Source organism: Anomaloglossus baeobatrachus, chromosome 3, assembly GCF_048569485.1.
Source record: "Anomaloglossus baeobatrachus isolate aAnoBae1 chromosome 3, aAnoBae1.hap1, whole genome shotgun sequence".
In the NCBI taxonomy this organism is placed as follows: domain Eukaryota; kingdom Metazoa; phylum Chordata; class Amphibia; order Anura; family Aromobatidae; genus Anomaloglossus; species Anomaloglossus baeobatrachus.
Genome location: NC_134355.1, coordinates 565,157,706 through 565,178,714, shown reverse-complemented (window position 1 = coordinate 565,178,714; position 21,009 = coordinate 565,157,706). Strand labels below are relative to the sequence as shown.

Sequence of the window (21,009 nt, the reverse complement as noted above, 5' to 3'; positions counted from 1 at the left end):
CCTAAAAAAAAATTAGGACTTTCCTCGGACATAATCCTGATTCTCCTAGTGTAGGAGCCTTTCCCGTGTGAGCAGGAAGAACACCTTCCCGCAGAAAGGCGGCACGATGACAGGCAGGCCTGCCATCAAACAAGAAGTTGCAGAGGTAAGGGATGATAAGCACTTCCCTGCACTGTAACTTCTGAAAAGCTTGCGAAGACTCCCAGCCCATCGTCATCCCTTGGAAGGGTTGCATACCGGAAACATCGAACGTTTCCTTCCATAAACAGGCTATTCTGAGGAACTCTGAACTACGTCGAACTGGACATGATAGTATGCATCCGTCAGATTCACTAATGGTATGTGACCGCCTGGAATAAATGGTTCACACTGGACCTCCTGGACACTATTCCAAAACAGGTTTATGACGAGAGAACTGGTTGCCAGTCAGGGTGAGGCCGCAGATGAGTCTAAAAGGAACGCTGCCGCTCCTTGTGAGAAGAGGAGTGGGGACATGATCCGTCTAGGGCAGTGATGGAGAACCTGTGGCACTCCAGCTGTTGCAAAACTACAATTCCCATCATGCCGTGCCACAGGTTCGCCATCACTGGTCTAGGGGCTCTCTGGCATAGCCGATCCTTGATGTGGTCAACTCATACTGCCAGGGATTCCGTTGTGTAAGCAGCTACATTAGCTGTTGCAAGCCCCAGCTGAAAATTCCCAGGTAATTGAGGAAGTGGTGTTCTTTCCATCCTAGAACGCTGTAAGTCCTTACCTCCCTCTTTGTCACAGAACCGGGAATTGCCCCCCAATCCCTTCAGCTGTTACTTGTCCAGTCTCAAACTGTAGAGCCGCTGTGAGCTAACAAGGGCAGGAACAAGCAGCCTAGAGTGGCCGATGACTATTTGAAATCCTGATAGCAGCGACAGTCAGCTTAAGGGGCCCTGCGACAGAAGGAACAAGCTGCTTCCTCAAAGGGCAGTCTGGGTTGAACTTTGCCTATCCGCCTGTGTCCCTTATATAGCAATGAGGGACTATACATTATCAACAACCGGGAGGCATCACGGTTTCCCTCGTCTAGGCCACAAACATACGAAATCGAGACATCTCTTGGGTGCCACTTCAGGGATGCCCGTAGCGGGCCCGACCACAGTCACTAGTGTCACATTGTTCTCCATCGAGAAGTCTGAACAACCCGAGATACTGTCGGACATTGATGTGGAAGCTGAAGAATTCCACTCACCCTCGGACCTATCAGAGTCCCCATAAGAAGGGAAGGCAGGCCTGAATTTCCGAAGGCCATGATGCCGCAAAACCGTCAAGCCAACTTCGGGCTTGACAGCCCTAATCCAAGACCTCACCTGAGAGGTTATGGTTAATACCCTTCTGGCACCACTGCCGAGACCAGGTAACAGACATCTCCCGATTAAAGGGAGCGTGGTCCAGTTATTGAAGTGTATCCATTGAGTCCGCCCCAAAACCAGGTAAGAGTGGCTCTGAAGAAAGCATACTTTCACGAAGGACACTTACCACTCTGATGCAGAGACGGAACTGGGGTAGAAGGAGGAATGATGGCATCTGATCAATCTCCTCAGCCCGATCCTCCCAGAGTATCACATGAGCTAGTATACCCGTCCGTGTTGAGGCTTGCAATCACACTACCCCAACTGCGTGCCAGCCTGCGCTGTGTGGTAGGAGCAGAACTGGAGGTTGCCTCAGTGAGCCCCTTCTTTTTTTTTTTTTGTTTTGAATGACATGAATGCTCACATCTAAAGGGTTATCAGTCATTTTAGCGCGACCCACAAGAGCCATATGAGAGCAGCAACTGCCAGCAACCAGCTCCCTCCGTCCTTCAACACAGAGCTGTTACCGTGTACATAGCAGTCTGCAAGTATGGACTCAAATTCATAACGTTATAGGAGCCATGTCGCTAAACGCGGAGGCCGACCCACACCAAGGGTCTCCAACACCAGGCCCGCAGGCCACATGCAACCCTGGAAGCTGTTTCCAGCAGCACGGAGACTTCCATATTCCACCGGAGGGGGTGAAGCCTTCAGTTCGTCTCACTTCAGCCGAGTCTCAGCACACAGCCTGTGTCTCTTTCGGGAGGTGACGTCAGCTGAGCGTCATGCGAGAACCGAGAGAAGATCCCACACCTGCGCACACACACCATGCGGCAGCAGCCATCCTCAAGATCGCGTCCCCCATTGTCGCTCCTGCGGAGTGGCCGGGCAGATACTTGTGAGGCCCCGAAGCACACTGTGGAAAGACCACCACTTACCTCTGGGCAGGTAAGACAGCGTCACTGCTCCTGTAGCATTGGAGCGTGGGAGACACTGTTATGCACAGGCATAGCCCCCGTGGGCTGCAGTGGTGCATCCTCAGACTTGCTGCAGGTAGGCGCCGCCACTCCCAGGTGAGGGCCAAGAAACAGGCCGACGCCAACACACACAGGCACATCCCCCGTGGGCCTGCAGCCACGAGGACGCCACCGCAGTGAAGCGCAGCAGCAGCCACCTCCGTCCCAGCCCCTGGCGCCGGTGGTAAGGAGAGGGGGGGGGAGGGAGGGAGCCCACGCGCAGACGGAACCCCCGTGGGTTTGTTGCGGCGGGAGAGCACTTGGGGCCGACCAGCCCTTACCTGGTCCTCGCAGGCTCCACACCTGGTCCTCGCAGGCTCCAAACCACGTCCTCGAGCCTGGAATCCGTCCTGGCGTCACCGGAGGATGGCGTCCCGCACGCAGGCCTGACCCCCGTGGGTCCGCTGCGGCAGCTCCACGGCACCTCGGCCGACCGCAGCAGGACCCGTGCCGCTGCCAGAGCTGGCTGGCCGGCCGGGCGCCGGATTTGAATCTTCGGCCCATCAGGACCATCCTGGATCTAGTGGATCCCTGGAGGCTCCCTGTTCAAGGACAGGAAACCAACTGATGCGGGGAGAGGTATCGCCCCTTTTTATCCTGCAGGTTTCCTGTCCTTGAAGGGCGGATCCCCTCTCTCGTGGTGCTGTCATGGGTGCTGGAAAAATGACGCTTGGAGTTGTCTCTTTCGCATATTGAGCTATCGGCTCAATGACAAGCCGAGATCTCATCTGTGCACACGGCACCTCTGGGTGCCATTTTCCTTAAGTCTGCTGCTGGGATATCAATTTTCTTGAGGCAGCACGTGCGTAGATGAGGTCTCGAGCAGAGAGCGGCAGCTGCACATGTGCCGCCTCTGGGTGCCATTATTTCAACCCTTCACCACCTACATTTTCAGGATGCCCCTGCCTTACCTCCCGCCGCACAGTTCCTGCGCCCCCTCTCCTCCACCTCCTGGTACAGTGCATTCGGATTATAAGACGCACCCAGTGGCGTAACTAGAGTTTGATGGGCCCCGGTGCAAAGTTCGGACCTGGGCCCCCCCCTCCCCCCCCCCCCTCCATGTACACAAACACTTGGGGTACGGGACACTGCCACTGCCACTCGGGGTATGGGATAATGACGCTGACACTTGGCTCTTACCCTCAGCACCCAGATTTTCCATGATCTGAAATCCTTCTATCAGCACCCAGCTTTCCTATGTTCTGATATCCATCTTGTCCTCAGCACCCAGCGTCACCATATCAGAGCTTGGGAAAGCTGGGTGCTGAGAGATGTATAGCAGAGCATGGGAAAGCTGGGTGCTGAGAGATGTATAGCAAAGCATGGGAAAGCTGGGTGCTCAGGGAAAGAGCCCTTTTCCCTCAGCACAAAACGTTCCCATCCCATGCTTGTATCTTTGTCCCCCTTGTATATAGTTCTCCAAATACAATAATGGCTCCCGTATAGCCTTTCATATAGTATACCATGTATAATGCAGCCAGCCCATGCTCCATGTATAATGCAAGCAGCCCCCCTAGCTCCATGTATAATGCAGCCAGCCCTCCATGCTCCATGTATAATGCAGCCCTCCCATGCTCCATGTAGAATGCAGCCCCCCATGCTCCATGTATAATGCAGGCAGCCCCCCCATGCTCCATGTATAATGCAGGCAGCCCCCCATGCTCCATGTATAATGCAGGCAGCCCCCCCATGCTCCATGTAGAATACAGCCAGCCCTCCATACTCCATGTATAATGCAGCCCAACCATGCTCCATGTATAATGCAGGCAGCCCCCATGTATAATGCAGCCCCCCCATGCTCCATGTATAATGCAGGCAGCCCCCCCGTGCTCCATGTATAATACAGCCAGCCCCCCATGCTCCATGTATAATACAGCCAGCCCCCCATGCTCCATGTATAATGCAGCCAGCCTCCCCATGCATAATGCAGCCAGCCCCCCTATGTATAATGCAGCCAGCCCCCCATGCTCCATGTATAATACAGCCAGCCCCCCATGCTCCATGTATAATACAGCAAGCCCTCCATGCTCCATGTATAATGCAGCCAGCCTCCCCATGCATAATGCAGCCAGCCCCCCTATGTATAATGCAGCCAGCCCCCCATGCTCCATGTATAATGCAGGCAGCCCCCCATGCTCCATGTATAATGCAGGCAGCCCCCCATGCTCCATGTATAATGCAGGAAGCCCCCCATGCTCTATGTATAATTCAGCCAGCCCCCCATGCTCCATGTATAATTCAGCCAGCCCCCCATGCTCCATGTATAATGCAACCAGTCCCCCCATGCTCCATTTATAATGCAGCCAGCCCCCCATGCTCCATGTATAATGTAGCCAGCACATGCTCCATGTATAATGCTGCCCTCCATGCTCCATTTATAATGCAGCCCCCCATGGCCTCTGGCCACCGTGTACACACTGGGGGGAAAAAAAAAAGAAACAAGTTCTTACCGCTCTCCTCGTTCCAGCGCTGCTCCGTTCTCCCTTCTCTGCTCCACGCGTCATTGTTGCTGGGCGTGATGACGGGGGAGGGGGCCTTGCTGCCGCCACTGACACCGGGCAGGGTGGCCCGGTGTCAGCGGCGGCACCGGTTCATACAGCGGCCGCGTGGTCTGCGCCAGATTAGCGCAGCTCCTCTCACAGAAAGGAGCGGCTTGCTGATCTGCAGAGCGGGCCCCTAAGCTCCCGGGCCCAGTCGCAGTCGCGACCTTGGTAGTTACGCCCCTGGACGCAACCTTCATTTTCCTCCCATTTTTTTGGGAGGAAAAGTGCGTCTTATAATCCAAAAAAAATACAGTATATTATTGCATTCATTGTTTACATGATTTAGCATTTCAGAGAGCAAATGTCTATCTTTTTTTTTGTTTCGGGATTATGTCATGCTGTTTTGCACCTGTTCAGACTGCATTTTTGGACTGCAGTCAGTCTGTCTTGCATATGCTCATCCGACCCATCCATGCAGGACTCTGTACCCCAGCTCCATCTATACATAACTTTGTATCTGGGAAAACCTTTCCAATCATTGTAGCCTGATGTTGGCAGGCTTGGAATTGAAAATAATTGCAATTATCCGTTCTGTTATACACAAGTTAATTTCCTTTGTGTGTATTGTAACAAGAACTGAGGAAAAAAATAAACATAATTCTCCGCAAATATAATCCCCCCCCATACTGCTGCTGGGGAAGCCGCACTGCAGAGGTCATGAACCCAGCCACTGTGCTGCAACCAAAACGCTGCTGCCCTCATCTATACAGACAGCCCGGGCTCCGAGGGTGCACAGCAGAGGGGGTGCACAGCAGAGGGGGTGCACAGCAGAGGGGGTGCACAGCAGAGGGGGTGCACGCGGCACACGCGTATACACACAGACACGTCACACCCCACAGCCAGAGCTCTCTGACCACACTCGCCTCCAATGACCGACTACGTAGCACTTACACACCACGTGACAAGTTACTCTTCTCGCCCCGCCCCCTTATACCCAGACCACGGGGCGGGAGACACAGAGCCCCCCATCCGGAAGTGACGTCAGGGGCCCGTAGGTTGTTACTGCGCAGTGTCCCCAAAGAAAGGAAAAATCCGGACACGGAGCCTGTGGAGACTGCGGCGTCTTGAGCCAGAGGTGACCGCGGGAGGTGAGGGGGTGACGGGCCGTGTGCGGCTGTGGCGGTCTCCGCTCAGCGCCCGCAGCTCTGCTGTGCTCTACCTGCAGAGGTATCATGGCTGCCCGGACTGCGGCCTAGCTGCCCCATCTCTTATATAATTATATAAGCGCTGGCATCCTGCATCCATGTGTGAGCTCGTGTCCTGCACGTGACCCGTGAGAGGCTGACATGTAATCTGCAGAATGCCCGCTGCAGCAGCCGGGACCCCCTCCCCCTCCTGCAGTCATCCTCTACTCAGGCCCCCTGCTGGACCTGCTGCATCCTGGCTAGAGGTTGATTGCAGGAGGGAGCTGGGCTCAACGTCAAATAGTCTCCTGCCCCACTAGACTTTAGCTTCAGCCGCCGAACTAGACGTGTCGTCCATCGGCTCCCATCCCCCCCCCCCAACTAGACCGCTCGTCCTTCAGCTCCCCCCCCCCCCCCCTTCACCAACTGGACCGTTCGTCCGTCGGCTTCCCCTCTCACCAACTAGACCCGCTGTCAGTCGGCTTCCCCCCTCACCAACTAGACCCGCTGTCAGTCGGCTTCCCCCCTCACCAACTAGACCCGCCGCCGTCGGCTTCCCCCCCCCTCACCAACTAGACCCGCTGTCAGTCGGCTTCCCCCCCCCCCCCCTCACCAACTAGACCCGCTGTCAGTCGGCTTCCCCCCTCACCAACTAGACCCGCCGTCCGTCGGCTTCCCCCCCCCTCACCAACTAGACCCGCTGTCAGTCGGCTCCCCCCCCCCCTCACCAACTAGACCCGCTGTCAGTCGGCTCCCCCCCCCCTCACCAACTAGACCCGCTGTCAGTCGGCTCCCCCCCCCCCTCACCAACTAGACCCGCTGTCAGTCGGCTCCCCCCCCCCTCACCAACTAGACCCGCTGTCAGTCGGCTTCCCCCCCTCACCAACTAGCCCCGCTGTCAGTCGGCTCCCCCCCCCTCACCAACTAGCCCCGCTGTCAGTCGGCTCCCCCCCCCTCACCAACTAGACCCGCTGTCAGTCGGCTCCCCCCCCCTCACCAACTAGACCCGCTGTCCGTCTGCTTCCCCCTCACCAACTAGACCCGTCGTCCGTCTGCTTCCCCCCCTCACCAACTAGACCCATCGGCTTCCCCCACCCCCCAACTAGACCGGTTGTCTTTTGGCTCCTCCCCACTAGACTCTGTTGCCCCCCTCACTCACTGTTGATGCCCCAGTACCATCCATGTGAGGCACACTTGTTGCTATGGACGCACTGCTGAAGTCAGCGGTATTTCTATGTCTTTTCAAGTCTCTGGTAACAAATCTACCACCAATGACTCTAGTCTCTAAAGGCCGCCCTGTCTGATGTGCCGAGGACGGGAGGCCATTATGTTGTATAACTGGGACATGACGTCTTGTAGGACGTTGATGACTGTCGAGGTCTTCATGGGGTGTGCAGTATTGTGAGAGCCTTCCAGCCATGGCCTGGAGACTGCCCTGAAGGACGGTGCCGGCTCCTATGACCAGCGCCGGTCTGGATTGTGACTAGGCAGCCTGTAAATGTGTGCGGGGATTTTACACTTTCAATGTGTTTTTGTTTTTTTTTTTTTCCTCTGCCTTCAGATTGTGTGGCTTCTCTACTGTCCTTCATGTTAGATTCCTCCATATTGTTCGTGTTCTTACTGGATTTCCTTGTGTAGTTGTGCTCTGGGCAGGATCAGGAGGCATCTAGAAATCTAATGTTTTCTCTTATTTTCGTAGCTTACATTTAGAGAATCCCTGACTCGTCCGGATCACGTAGAGAATTTCTTAAACCTTGTAAGTATAGTCTCTTTCCTACTGACCGTGTGGTGTAATGGTTGTCTGGTTGCGATGTCGGTGTCCCTGATCTGATCACGTCAGTGCCATGGCTACTGTGTATAAGAGCCATGACTGCCACACACATCCTAATGGCCGGCATTACCCTGTGCCTTTCTGCAGCTGGCGTGAGATCGGCTATATTCTAGGATTAATGGACAGAATTGATATGGAACATTACCACCATGCTGTTATCTTAAAAAAAAAACAAAAAAAAAAACAAAAAACCCTGTTCTCTTTTCTCACTACTATAACCACCAGTCCTTTTTCCCCAGATATGATGCATGTAGATCACTTGAGGCCACAATCTGATATTTTTGCCTTGTTTCCTTATTTGCTGCCTGTTTTTCTCTTTTAGTTCTACAATCATGAACCCAGTTTATAGCCCTGGGTCTTCTGGGGTTCCTTATGCAAATGCTAAAAGTATTGGTTACCCTGGTAAGTATGATGACCCGCATTTCTCAAAGCCATTTACCACAGTGTTTGGTGTAAACAAAGTCTTAAATTACTCGAAAGTCTGTGTTTGCCTTATTCTTGCCAAAAGTTGAAAAAGCGACTTTGGTGTACTGGCATGGGCATAGGCATGAAGCTGGCAGATTCCTTAAAGAGAACCGGTCACCAGGTTTTTCCCTTATAAGCTGCGGCCACCACCAGTGAACTCTTATATATGGCATTCTAGAATAAGAGCCCAGGCAACTCTGTATAATGTAAAACAAGACCTTTATAATCCTCACCTAGGGGGCGGTTGGGTCCAATGGGCGTCACTGCTCTCGGTCCAGCGCCTCTTCCATCTTGTGCGGTCACTGTCCTCCTTCCCAGCCCCATGTGGATGACGTGTCTTATGTCAGCCACACAGAGGCCTCCATTGCGCTTCTGCGCATTCACACTGTGATCTGCCCTACTGAAGGGGGATCAAAGTATTGTAGTGTCCATGGCTGGGCGGTCTTTGACTTTCCCCGTGCCTGCGCATTACAGTATTTTGCATTGTCATCGGTAGGGCAGATCACAATGCGCAGGTGGTGGCCTCTGTATGGATGACGTAGGACATGTCATCCACATGAGGGTGAAAAAGGATGACTGCGACTGCACAGGATAGACGAAGTGCCAGACCGCCCCCCAGGTGAGTATTATAAAGGTGTTTTTACATTATACAGCGTGGCCTGGGCTCTTATATACAGTAATCTGAAAAATATGTGTATGTGTGTGTGTGTGTGTGTATATATATATATATATATCTCTATATATATATATATATATATATCTCTATATATATATATATATATATATATATCTCTATATATATATCTCTATATATATATCTCTATATATATATATCTCTATATATATATATCTCTATATATATATATCTCTATATATATATATCTCTATATATATATATCTCTATATATATATATATATCTCTATATATATATATATCTCTATATATATATATATCTCTATATATATATATATCTCTATATATATATATATATCTCTATATATATATATCTCTATATATATATATATATCTATCTCTCACACACAGTCAGGGCCAGAAATATTTGGACAGTGACACAAGTTTTGTTATTTTAGCTGTTTACAAAAACATGTTCAGAAATACAATTATATATATAATATGGGCTGAAAGTGCACACTCCCAGCTGCAATATGAGAGTTTTCACATCCAAATCGGAGAAAGGGTTTAGGAATCATAGCTCTGTAATGCATAGCCTTCTCTTTTTCAAGGGACCAAAAGTAATTGGACAAGGGACTCTAAGGGCTGCAATTAACTCTTAAGGCGTCTCCCTCGTTAATCTGTAATCAATGAAGTAGTTAAAAGGTCTGGGGTTGATTACAGGTGTGTGGTTTTGCATTTGGAAGCTGTTGCTGTGACCAGTCAACATGCGGTCTAAGGAACTCTCAATTGAGGTGAAGCAGAACATCCTGAGGCTTAAAAAAAAGAAAAAATCCATCAGAGAGATAGCAGACATGCTTGGAGTAGCAAAATCAACAGTCGGGTACATTCTGAGAAAAAAGGAATTGACTGGTGAGCTTGGGAACTCAAAAAGGCCTGGGCGTCCACGGATGACAACAGTGGTGGATGATCGCCGCATACTTTCTTTGGTGAAGAAGAACCCGTTCACAACATCAACTGAAGTCCAGAACACTCTCAGTGAAGTAGGTGTATCTGTCTCTAAGTCAACAGTAAAGAGAAGACTCCATGAAAGTAAATACAAAGGGTTCACATCTAGATGCAAACCATTCATCAATTCCAAAAATAGACAGGCCAGAGTTAAATTTGCTGAAAAACACCTCATGAAGCCAGCTCAGTTCTGGAAAAGTATTCTATGGACAGATGAGACCAAGATCAACCTGTACCAGAATGATGGGAAGAAAAAAGTTTGGAGAAGAAAGGGAACGGCACATGATCCAAGGCACACCACATCCTCTGTAAAACATGGTGGAGGCAACGTGATGGCATGGGCATGCATGGTTTTCAATGGCACTGGGTCACTTGTGTTTATTGATGACCTAACAGCAGACAAGAGTAGCCGGATGAATTCTGAAGTGTACCGGGATATACTTTCAGCCCAGATTCAGCCAAATGCCGCAAAGTTGATCGGACGGCGCTTCATAGTACAGATGGACAATGACCCCAAGCATACAGCCAAAGCTACCCAGGAGTTCATGAGTGCAGAAAAGTGGAACATTCTGCAATGGCCAAGTCAATCACCAGATCTTAACCCAATTGAGCATGCATTTCACTTGCTCAAATCCAGACTTAAGACGGAAAGACCCACAAACAAGCAAGACCTGAAGGCTGCGGCTGTAAAGGCCTGGCAAAGCATTAAGAAGGAGGAAACCCAGCGTTTGGTGATGTCCATGGGTTCCAGACTTAAGGCAGTGATTGCCTCCAAAGGATTTGCAACAAAATATTGAAAATAGAAATATTTTGTTTGGGTTTGGTTTATTTGTCCAATTACTTTTGACCTCCTAAAATGTGGAGTGTTTGTAAAGAAATGTGTACAATTCCTACAATTTCTATCAGATATTTTTGTTCAAACCTTCAAATTAAACGTTACAATCTGCACTTGAATTCTGTTGTAGAGATTTCATTTCAAATCCAATGTGGTGGCATGCAGAGCCCAACTCGCGAAAATTGTGTCACTGTCCAAATATTTCTGGACCTAACTGTGTATATACCGTATTTTTCGGACCATAAGACGCACTTTTTTTCCCCCCAAATGTTGAGGGAAAGTGGGGGGTGCGTCTTATGGTCTGAATGTGGCTGCGGGGAATGAGGGTGCTGCGGTACAGCGGGTCATCGGGAACACGAGCAGGCTGTAGCAGCCTGCCGTGACCACGTGGACCCGCTCATTTAATATGCACACCCATCCCCCGCCCATCATCCCTCAGCGCTGAAGCAGGCACTGACAGGTGGACGGGATGATGGGCGGGGGATAAACAGCCGGCCCGCATGATCACCCCTGGCAACTACGGCCTGGAGTGATCATGTGCAGCTGTATTCACTGCTCCCCGTGCATCATCATCAGCGCGGGGTGCAGTGAATCAGTATACAGTACTCACCGCTCCCCTGCAGCATCGCTCGTTCTCCCGTCTGTGTCAGCGGCAGCGCCGCTGAGTGGAGCCATCCCCGTTACCTTGCGATCATCTCCTGTGCCGTCGGCTGGGTGGAGACTAGCGGCGCGCACAGCGATGACATCATCGCTGTGCGCACATGTCCACACGCAGCCGCCGGCACAGACACAGGAGATGATCGCGATGCAGCAGGGTAACGGGGACGGCTCCTCTCAGCTGCGCTGCCACTGACACAGACGGGAGGACAAGTGATGCTGCAGGAGAACGGGGACGGCACCACTCAGCGGCGCTGTCGCTGACACAGACCGGAGGACGAGCGATGCTGCAGGGAGTGAGGTGAGCTGAGGTGAGTATGAATGTTTGTTTATTTTTTTTTATGTGCCACAGGATGCGGCCATACACCAGGATGGGGTATAATATGAGCAGCATGGGGTCATCTGAGCAGGATGGGGTCATCTGAGCAGGATGGGGTCATCTGAGCAGGATGGGATCATCTGAGCAGGATGGGATCATCTGAGCAGGATGGGGTCATCTGAGCAGGATGGGGTCATCTGAGCAGGATGGGGGTCATCTGAGCAGGATGGGGGTCATCTGAGCAGGATGGGGGTCATCTGGGCAGGATGGGGGTCATCTGGGCAGGATGGGGGTCATCTGGGCAGGATGGGGGTCATCTGGGCAGGATGGGGGTCATCTGGGCAGGATGGGGGTCATCTGGGCAGGATGGGGGTCATCTGGGCAGGATGGGGGTCATCTGGGCAGGATGGGGGTCATCTGGGCAGGATGGGGGTCATCTGGGCAGGATGGGGGTCATCTGGGCAGGATGGGGGTCATCTGGGCAGGATGGGGGTCATCTGGGGAGGATGGGGGTCATCTGGGGAGGATGGGGGTCATCTGGGGAGGATGGGGGTCATCTGGGGAGGATGGGGGTCATCTGGGGAGGATGGGGGTCATCTGGGGAGGATGGGCGCATATGCCATGATGGGTTATATAGCAGGATGCGGCCATATGCCAGTATATAGCAGGATGCGGCCATATGGCAGGATGACGGTATATAGCAGGATGAGGGACATATACTCTATATACAAGGCAGGAGGATCATTACCAGGATGCGGCACCTTGGTAGAGAATTTGGGGACATTACCCCCATGACAGTGTCAGCAGCAGATCCTCGCCCCATAACAGTGGTGTCATGACCACATTTTTTGCTTAAAATTTTATTTTCCTATTTTCCTCCTCTAAAACCAGGGTGCGTCTTATAGTCCGGTGCGTCTTATAGTCCGAAAAGTACGGTGTATATATATATATATATATATATATATATATATATATATATATATATATATATATATATATATATATATATATATATATATATATATATATATATATATATATATATATATATATATATATATATATATGTGTGTGTATAATAATATTTTTTTTATTACACATACTAGCTCACTGGTGGCTGCAGCTTGAGGAAAAAAAAAAAAACCTGGTGACAAGTTCCTTTTCAACTCAGTACTAGGAAATGTTGCAAATTTTGGCACAAATCTGCACATTGATAGTTTTAGTTATAATTTTCTGACTTTGAAACAGTCTAAAAATTGTGCCACATCTGCCTTTTAACAAATACTGTGCACCTCCCCCCACCTCTCAAAAAAAAATTAGTTCTGCTCTAGATAAGCTTTTCCTTCCCTATAGGCTTTTTTAGGACTTCAAATGCTATGGCATATGAACTCCCCAGGTTCGGAATATGAATAAATTTATACAGTGCCTTGCGAAAGTATTCGGCCCCCTTGAATTTTTCAGCCTTTTCCCACATTTCTGGCTTCAAACATAAAGATAAAAATTTTAATGTTATGGTGAAGACTCAACAACAAGTGGGACACAATTGTGAAGCTGAAAGATATTTAGTGCTTATTTTTAAATTTTTATAAAAAAACCCTGAAAATTGGGGCGTGAAATATTATTCAGCCCCCTTTATGTTTATACTTTGTAGCGCCACCTTTTGCTGCGATTACAGCTGCAAGTCGCTTGGGGTATGTCTCTATCAGTTTTGCACATCAAGAGACTGAAATTCTTGACCATTCTTCCTTTGCAAACAGCTGGAGCTGAGTGAGGTTGGATGGAGTGCGTTTGTGAACAGCAGTTTTCAGCTCTTTCCACAGATTCTCAATTAGATTCAGGTCTGAACTGTGACTTGGCCATTCTAACACCTGGATACGTTTATTTGTGAACCATTCCATTGTAGATTTTGCTTTATGTATGGGATCACTGTCTTGTTGGAAGACAAATCTCTGTCCCAGTCTCAGGTCTTTTGCAGACTCCAACAGGTTTTCTTCAACAATGGTCCTGTATTTGGCTCCATCCATCTTCCCATCAATTTTAACCACCTTCCCTGTCCCTACTGAAGAAATGCAGGCCCAAACCATGATGCTGCCACCACCATGTTTGACAGTGGGATGGTGTGTTCAGGGTGATGAGCTGTGTTGCTTTTGCACCAAACAGATCATTTTGCATTGTGCCCTGATAGTTTGATTTTGGTTTCATCTGACCAGAGCACCTTCTTTCACATGTTTGGTGTGTCTCCCAGGTGGCTTGTGGCAAACTTTTAAACAACACTTTTTATGGATATCTTTGAGAAATGGCTTTCTTTTTGCCCCTCTTCCATAAAGGCCAGATTTGTGCAGTGTATGACTGATTGTTGTCCTATGGACAGACTCTCCCACCTCAGCTGTAGATCTCTGCAGTTCATCCAGAGTGATCATTGGCCTCTTGGCTGCATCTCTGATTAGTCTTCTCCTTCTTTAAGATGAAAGTTTTGAGGGATGGCCGGGTCTTGGTAGATTTGCAGTGGTATGATACTCCTTCCATTTCGATATGATCGCTTGCACAGTGCTTCTTGGGATGTTTAAAGTTTTGGAAATCTTTTTGTATCCAAATCCGACTTTAAACTTCTCCACAACAGTATCCCGGACCTGCCTGTTGTGTTCCTTGGTCTTCATGATGCTATCTGCACTTAAAAAAAGAACACTGAGACTATCACAGAGCAGACGCATTTATACGGAGACTTGATTACACACAGGTGGGTTATAGTTATCATCATCATCATCAGTCATTTAGGACAACATTGGACCATTCAGAGATCCTCAATGAACTTCTAGAGTGAGTTTGCTCCACTGAAAGTAAAGGGGATGAATAATATTGCACGTCCCAATTTTCAGTTTTTTTTTTTTACAAAAGTTTAAAATAAGCAATAACTTTCATTCAGCTTCACAATTGTGTCCCACTTGTTGTTGATTCTTCACCATAACATTAAAATGTTTATCTTTATGTTTGAAGCCTGAAATGTGGGAAAAGGTTGAAAAATTCAAGGGGGGCGAATACTTTCGCAAGCCACTGTATAATATAATTTCATTTTTTTTTTTTTTTTTTTTCCCCTCTCTGCTCTTAGGAGGTCTGTTCAGGAAAGAGCATTTGCTGTTTAGTTTGTGTTATAGCGCGCTACAGAATAATATCGTTAGTGCATCTTAGGCTACTTTCACACCTCCGGCTTTTGCAATGCGGCACAATCCGGCACTTTGCAGGAAAACCGCAACCGGTTTTTTTTTGCTGCCGGTTGCGTTTTTCCTGCATAGACTTTAATTAGTGCCGCATTGTGCCGCATGGGCTTGCGTTCGGTCCGGTTTTTGCCGCATGCGGCAGATTTAGCCGATGCGCCGGCCGGATGGAACGTTCCCTGCTACGTTTTTTGCTCCGGCAAAAAAAACCGCATCGCGCCGCATCCGGCCGATGTGGCGCTTTTCCCAATGCATCCCTATGGATGCCGGATGCGGCACGATGCGGCAAAAAACGCATCCGGCCGCCGCATGCGGTTTTTGCCACTGCGCATGCTCAGTAGCATGCCGCAAGCGGCAAAAACCGGACCGGCCGCATGTAAAAAACGTATGCAAAGGATGCGGTGTTTTCACCGCATCCGTTGCATAGGCTTCACAGCCGGATTGAGCCGCACGGCTCAAACCGGATGTGTGAAAGTAGCCTAACAGATCATGAAATCTAGAAACTTTAATGACTTAACTTTTTTGACCTTTTTAGCAGGCTTTCCAATGGGGTACGCTGCCGCTGCTCCTGCCTACTCTCCTAATATGTATGCTGGTACAAATCCTGCCTTCCCATCTGGTAAGTAAACCTTTGTGCTAAGTAGCTGGGTCCTTTCCAGCTTGGTGGAAATAAAGACAAGTAGACAACATATATACACAACTTGTTTGAGTGGATAGATTCTCACTTCCATTAACACATTATCCGAGCACTTCCCGCCATCCATTTCAGGGACTGATGGTTAGTAATCGCTTGCTGATGGTGCTGGGAATGTGATGCATCCGAGTATGCTGGCCGAGAATTATTTAATCTGCATAAAGGCAGGGAGGGGCCGGCTTTTGCGGCTGTATTTTAGCACATTGCACTTACCGTGTTGCTGCAATGCACATGGGTAATGTGGTAACTTAAAAAAAAGGAAAAAAATCTGTATACTTACTAAAATCTGCTCTGTTCCCCATCAGTCCTGTGCAGTTCTGTAAGGCTGCTACATGCTGGCATAATGTCGTGTGGTAATGTCATATGGTTCATGCTTTGACATTGTCACTATGGGAGCCACTGTATGAGCCCATCAGTGCAGGGTAGGACTTTCACAGGAACTATTTTTAGGGGGGGCTGTTTTTTTTAATTAAAAAAAAAAATGAATTGGTCTATTGTAAGGGTGCGTTCACGCGACCATTCTCAGGTCAGTCACTCACAGCTGCTGCTATTACACATTTACGTCACTTCAGTGTTGAGCAATTTTTAAAGAGAACCTGTCAGGTCCCCTCTGCCCTCCAGCCCAAATTCCCTCCCTAGCCATCTCTGTATAATGCTATTCACTAATATTAATGTTTTAAAAAAAAACAAACAACAATTTATTAACTTGTTAGTTCTCCAGACTGGTTGGCCCTCTTTCCGTGTTATCACACCCCTGTGAGCATAACATGGTTTCCACAAACCCATGCACCACAGGTTCTCTATGGGGTTCAGATCAGGTGAACACGGGGGCCATGTCATTATTTTTCATCTTTTAGACCTTTACTGGCCAGCCACGCTGTGGAGTAGTTGGATACAAGTTATGGAGCATTGTCCTGCATGAAAATCCATGTTTTTCTTGAACGATACCGACTTCTTCCTGTACCACTGCTTGAAGAAGTTGTCTTCCAGAAACAGGCAGTAGGTCTGGGAGTTGAGCTTCACTCCATCCTCAATGAATGTTTAAAAACAACAATTTATTAACTTATTAGTTCCCCAGACTGGTCGTCCCTCGTTCCGTGTTATCACACCCCTGTGACTATAACATGGTTTCCACAAACACATGCACCTTTGAAGCCGGGTGGACACTTTCTGGCTTCATTAGGTGCACTGCGTGTGACCGGGTGTTCAGCAGATGTGTATGTGAGCAGACTTCTGAACATCCGGTTATGTGTAGTTTGCCTAATGAATCCGGGAAGCATCCACCCGGCTTCTGAAGTGTATTGCCACTGTCAAAATAAGCCACTCACATGCATGAGATTTCCAGGATCTGGCAGTGACGCCGGCTTGTGGAAATCTTATCATGCCTACAGGTTCATGATAATTAAAGAATGTACGTGTGGAACACAAACGGTGTAAAAAAAGTGCAAGACTCAAAAACATAACTATACAATAGGATAAAGAGTTGCACACCAGTCACAATGTATATGGGAATGATGAAAAGCAAAACTGCTATGGGAATACTAGACTGAAAAATACAATGAACTATCTGAAAAAATCTGAAAATGGAATATGCATAACTGCTATGAATAATAGGAATATAAGAAATGTTTAGCCATTGTATTGATCAATGCAAAAGAACACCAAAACCACGCCAAAGTAATCTCTATTTTTCAGGTACCTAGCCTATATGTAACCTCACCTGCAGTTAAAAATCTTGCTCTGTATTGGAAGCAAACGACCAAGCTACTGTAATATATGTGAAATATGATACATGGCTATGGGTGGGGCAGGGTTCTCAGACAGTGCATAGTAATTAAATGTACGTCTGGAACACCTATGGTGTGAACAAGGTGCAAAACTTAAAAACGTATAACTATACAATAGGATAAAGAGTTGCACAGTAGTTACAATGTATAGAGGAATAATGAAAAGCAGAACTGCTACAGGAATACTAGACTGACTAGAGTATTTACTAATACACAGTGTGCAGAATTATTAGGCAAGTTGTATTTTAGTGTGTTGGTTTTTTTTTATTATTGATCAACAACTATGTTCTCAATCAACCCAAAAGACTCATACATTTCAAATCTTAATACTTTTGGAAGTTGGAGGGTTTTTTTTTTTTTTTTTTTGATTTAGCTATCTTAGGAGGATATCTGTTTTTGCAGGTAACTATTACTGTGCAGAATTATTAGGCAACTTAATAAAATCAAATATATTCCCATGTCACTTGTTTATTTTCACCAGGTAAACCAATATAACTGCACACAATTTAAAAATAAACATTTCTGACATGCATAAACAAAACCCCAAAAAATTAGTGACCAATATAGCCACCTTTCCTTATGATGACACTCAACAGCCTACTATCCATAGATTCTGTCAGTTGCTTGGTCTGTTTACGATCAACATTGTATACAGCAGCCACCACAGCCTCCAGACACTGTTCCGAGAGGTGTACTGTTTTCCCTCCCTGTAGATCTCACATTTTATGAGGGACCACAGGTTCTCTATGGGGTTCAGATCAGGTGAACAAGGGGGCCATGTCATTATTTTTCCATCTTTTAGACCTTTACTGGCCAGCCACGCTGTGGAGTAGTTGGATGCATGTAATGGAGCATTGTCCTGCATGAAAATCCATGTTTTTCTTGAACGATACCGACTTCTTCCTGTACCACTGCTTGAAGAAGTTGTCTTCCAGAAACTGGCAGTAGGTCTGGGAGTTGAGCTTCCCTCCATCCTCAATGAATGTTTAAAAACAACAACTTACTAACTTGTTAGTTCCCCAGACTGGTCGTCCCTCTTTCCGTGTTATCACACCCCTGTGAGCATAACATGGTTTTCACAAACCCATGCACCTTTGAAGCCGGGTGGACGCTTTCTGGCTTCATTAGGTGCACTGCGTGTGACCGGGTGTTCAGCAGATGCGTATGTGAGCAGACTTCTGAACATCCGGTTATGTGTAGTTTGCCTAATGAATCCGGGAAGCATCCACCCGGCTTCTGAAGTGTATTGCCACTGTCAAAATAAGCCACTCACATGCATGAGGTTTCCAGGATCGGGCAGTGACGCCGGCTTGTGGAAATCTTATCATGCCCATAGGTATATGATGACATGGAAAAAGGGCTGACTAGTCAAAGGAACTAACACCCCTGCAACTAGTCACAGGACTAATTAGCATAGGGAAAGCGAGGTTACTAAATAGTCTTGTTTTAAAACATCCATGTTAGTGAATAGCGTTATACAGGGCTGGTTAGGGAGGGAATTTGGGCATAGAGGTATCAATGCTGCTGGGTTGGAGGGCAGAGGAGACTGACCTGACAGGTTCCCTTTAAACATTTATCCATCTTGAACAGTATCTTGTATTGTAGCAATGTCTTATACAACAACCATTGGTTGCCAAAGGAATATAAGCTAAATGATTCACGAACCTACTTGACCCTGGGAGCACCGGGCCTGCCCTGGGAGCACCGGGCCTGCCCTGGGAGCACCGGGCCTGCCCTGGGAGCACCGGGCCTGCCCTGGGAGCACCGGGCCTGCCCTGGGAGCACCGGGCCTGCCCTGGGAGCACCGGGCCTGCCCTGGGAGCACCGGGCCTGCCCTGGGAGCACCGGGCCTGCCCTGGGAGCACCGGGCCTGCCCTGGGAGCACCGGGCCTGCCCTGGGAGCACCGGGCCTGCCCTGGCAGCACCGGGCCTGCCCTGGGAGCACCGGGCCTGCCCTGGGAGCACCGGGCCTGCCCTGGGAGCACCGGGCCTGCCCTGGGAGCACCGGGCCTGCCCTGGGAGCACCGGGCCTGCCCTGAGCCCCTGAGAGATGTCCTGAGATCTCCACAATTCCTAGGACGTGCGCTGACTACTACTTATCTGAGCTCCTCTCCAGCGACCATGCTGTGTATCATCTGCAGCAGCCGTACTCTGTATATACAACGTCTGAGATGCCTCACGCTTAGTGATATTTCCAGCAAACCCTGTAGTTTGTTCAGTGAACACTCCTAATATTCAATAGATTATAATGTCTAAAGGGGTTCTCCTGTCTCATAACCTGATTGCATATTATTGGGTTATGCCATATGTCTATAATCAGTCTGATCTCTGGGACCCTCGCTGCAGCCCCTTCAGCCTTCTCCTATACAGCATTGCTGCTCTTATGTAGTACAGAGGATCTTATTCATGTCCATGTGAAGAAGAGTTGCCGGTCTGATGGCTAGGCTGCAGCTATACACATAAACTAAATCTTAATACTTTCTTTTTCGCTCCTAATTGGGAGACCCAGACAGTGGGTGTATAGCTACTGCCCTCTGGAGGCCGCACAAAGAACTACACTTAAAAGTGTAAGGCCCCTCCCCTTCTGGCTATACACCCTCCCGTAGGAGTACAGATTCCTCAGTTTTAGCTTTGTGCGCAAGGAGGTCAGACACGCACGCATAGCTCCATTGTTTTTAGTCAGCAGCAGCTGCTGACTATGTCGGATGGAAGAAAAGAGGGCCCATACAGGGCTCCCAGCATGCTCCCTTCTCACCCCACTGTATGTCGGAGGTGTTTGTAAGGTTGAGGTACCCATTGCGGGTACGGCGGCAGGAGCCCACATGCTGATTCCTTCCCCATCCCTTTTTACAGGGCTCTGGGTGAAGTGGGATTTACTGGTCTCCAGGCACTGAGACCGTGCTCCATCTACAGCCCCTGGAGAAGATGCTGGATGGAGCGGAGTACATCAGGGACATGGCCCTGCTTCCTCAAGGTACTCTGTGTCCCCGTGCATTTGGCGCTCACACCGCAGCATGCTGGGTGTTGTAGTGCGCCGGGGGACATCAGCGCTACGGCGCTTGTGCCATGGCCTCATTCAGCTTCGCTGAAGCAGGCACACTTATAGGAATCGGTCGCGCCGGCCGCTGGGACTGCGGCGCGGCTGGCACTTGTGGTGCGCCGGGGACTTCAGCGCGGCCCGCGCTTTTACGGCGGCCGCGCTGATAACTCGAGTCCCCGGCTTTTGCGGCCTGCTTCCGTTCGTTCCCGCCCCCGGACCTGCCAGTCAGGAGAGGGGCGGGACGCTGGCCACGTCTAGGAATCGGTCACGCCGGCCGCTGGGACTGCGGCGCGGCTGGCACTTGTGGTGCGCCGGGGACTTCAGCGCGGCCCGCGCTTTTACGGCGGCCGCGCTGATAACTCGAGTCCCCGGCTTTTGCGGCCTACTTCCGTTCGTTCCCGCCCCCAGACCTGCCAGTCAGGAGAGGGGCGGGACGCTGGCCAGTGCATCAGCGCCGAGGGCTGGAGTCGTTTTTACATACTCCAGCCCTCACAATCGGCACAGAGGGGACACTGTTTCCCG

General features: G+C 49.3%; 1 protein-coding gene across 6 annotated transcripts in view; it reads left to right on the top strand.

Annotated features, from left to right (window-relative positions):
- Positions 1-5,817: 5,817 nt before the first annotated feature.
- The window catches only part of FAM168B (family with sequence similarity 168 member B), a 53,623-nt gene continuing 38,431 nt past the window's right edge, over positions 5,818-21,009 (top strand). For 2 of the 6 annotated variants that reach the window (XM_075340918.1, XM_075340917.1), the window contains exons 1-4: positions 5,826-5,969; positions 7,705-7,761; positions 8,159-8,238; positions 15,502-15,585. In XM_075340918.1, the coding sequence (XP_075197033.1) occupies positions 8,169-8,238; positions 15,502-15,585 (154 nt within the window). In that variant the 5' untranslated portion in view covers positions 5,826-5,969; positions 7,705-7,761; positions 8,159-8,168. Of the gene's footprint in view, positions 5,970-7,704; positions 7,762-8,158; positions 8,239-15,501; positions 15,586-21,009 lie in introns of all 6 variants that reach the window. The other 4 variants (XM_075340916.1, XM_075340914.1, XM_075340915.1 and 1 more) reach the window with 4 other exon arrangements.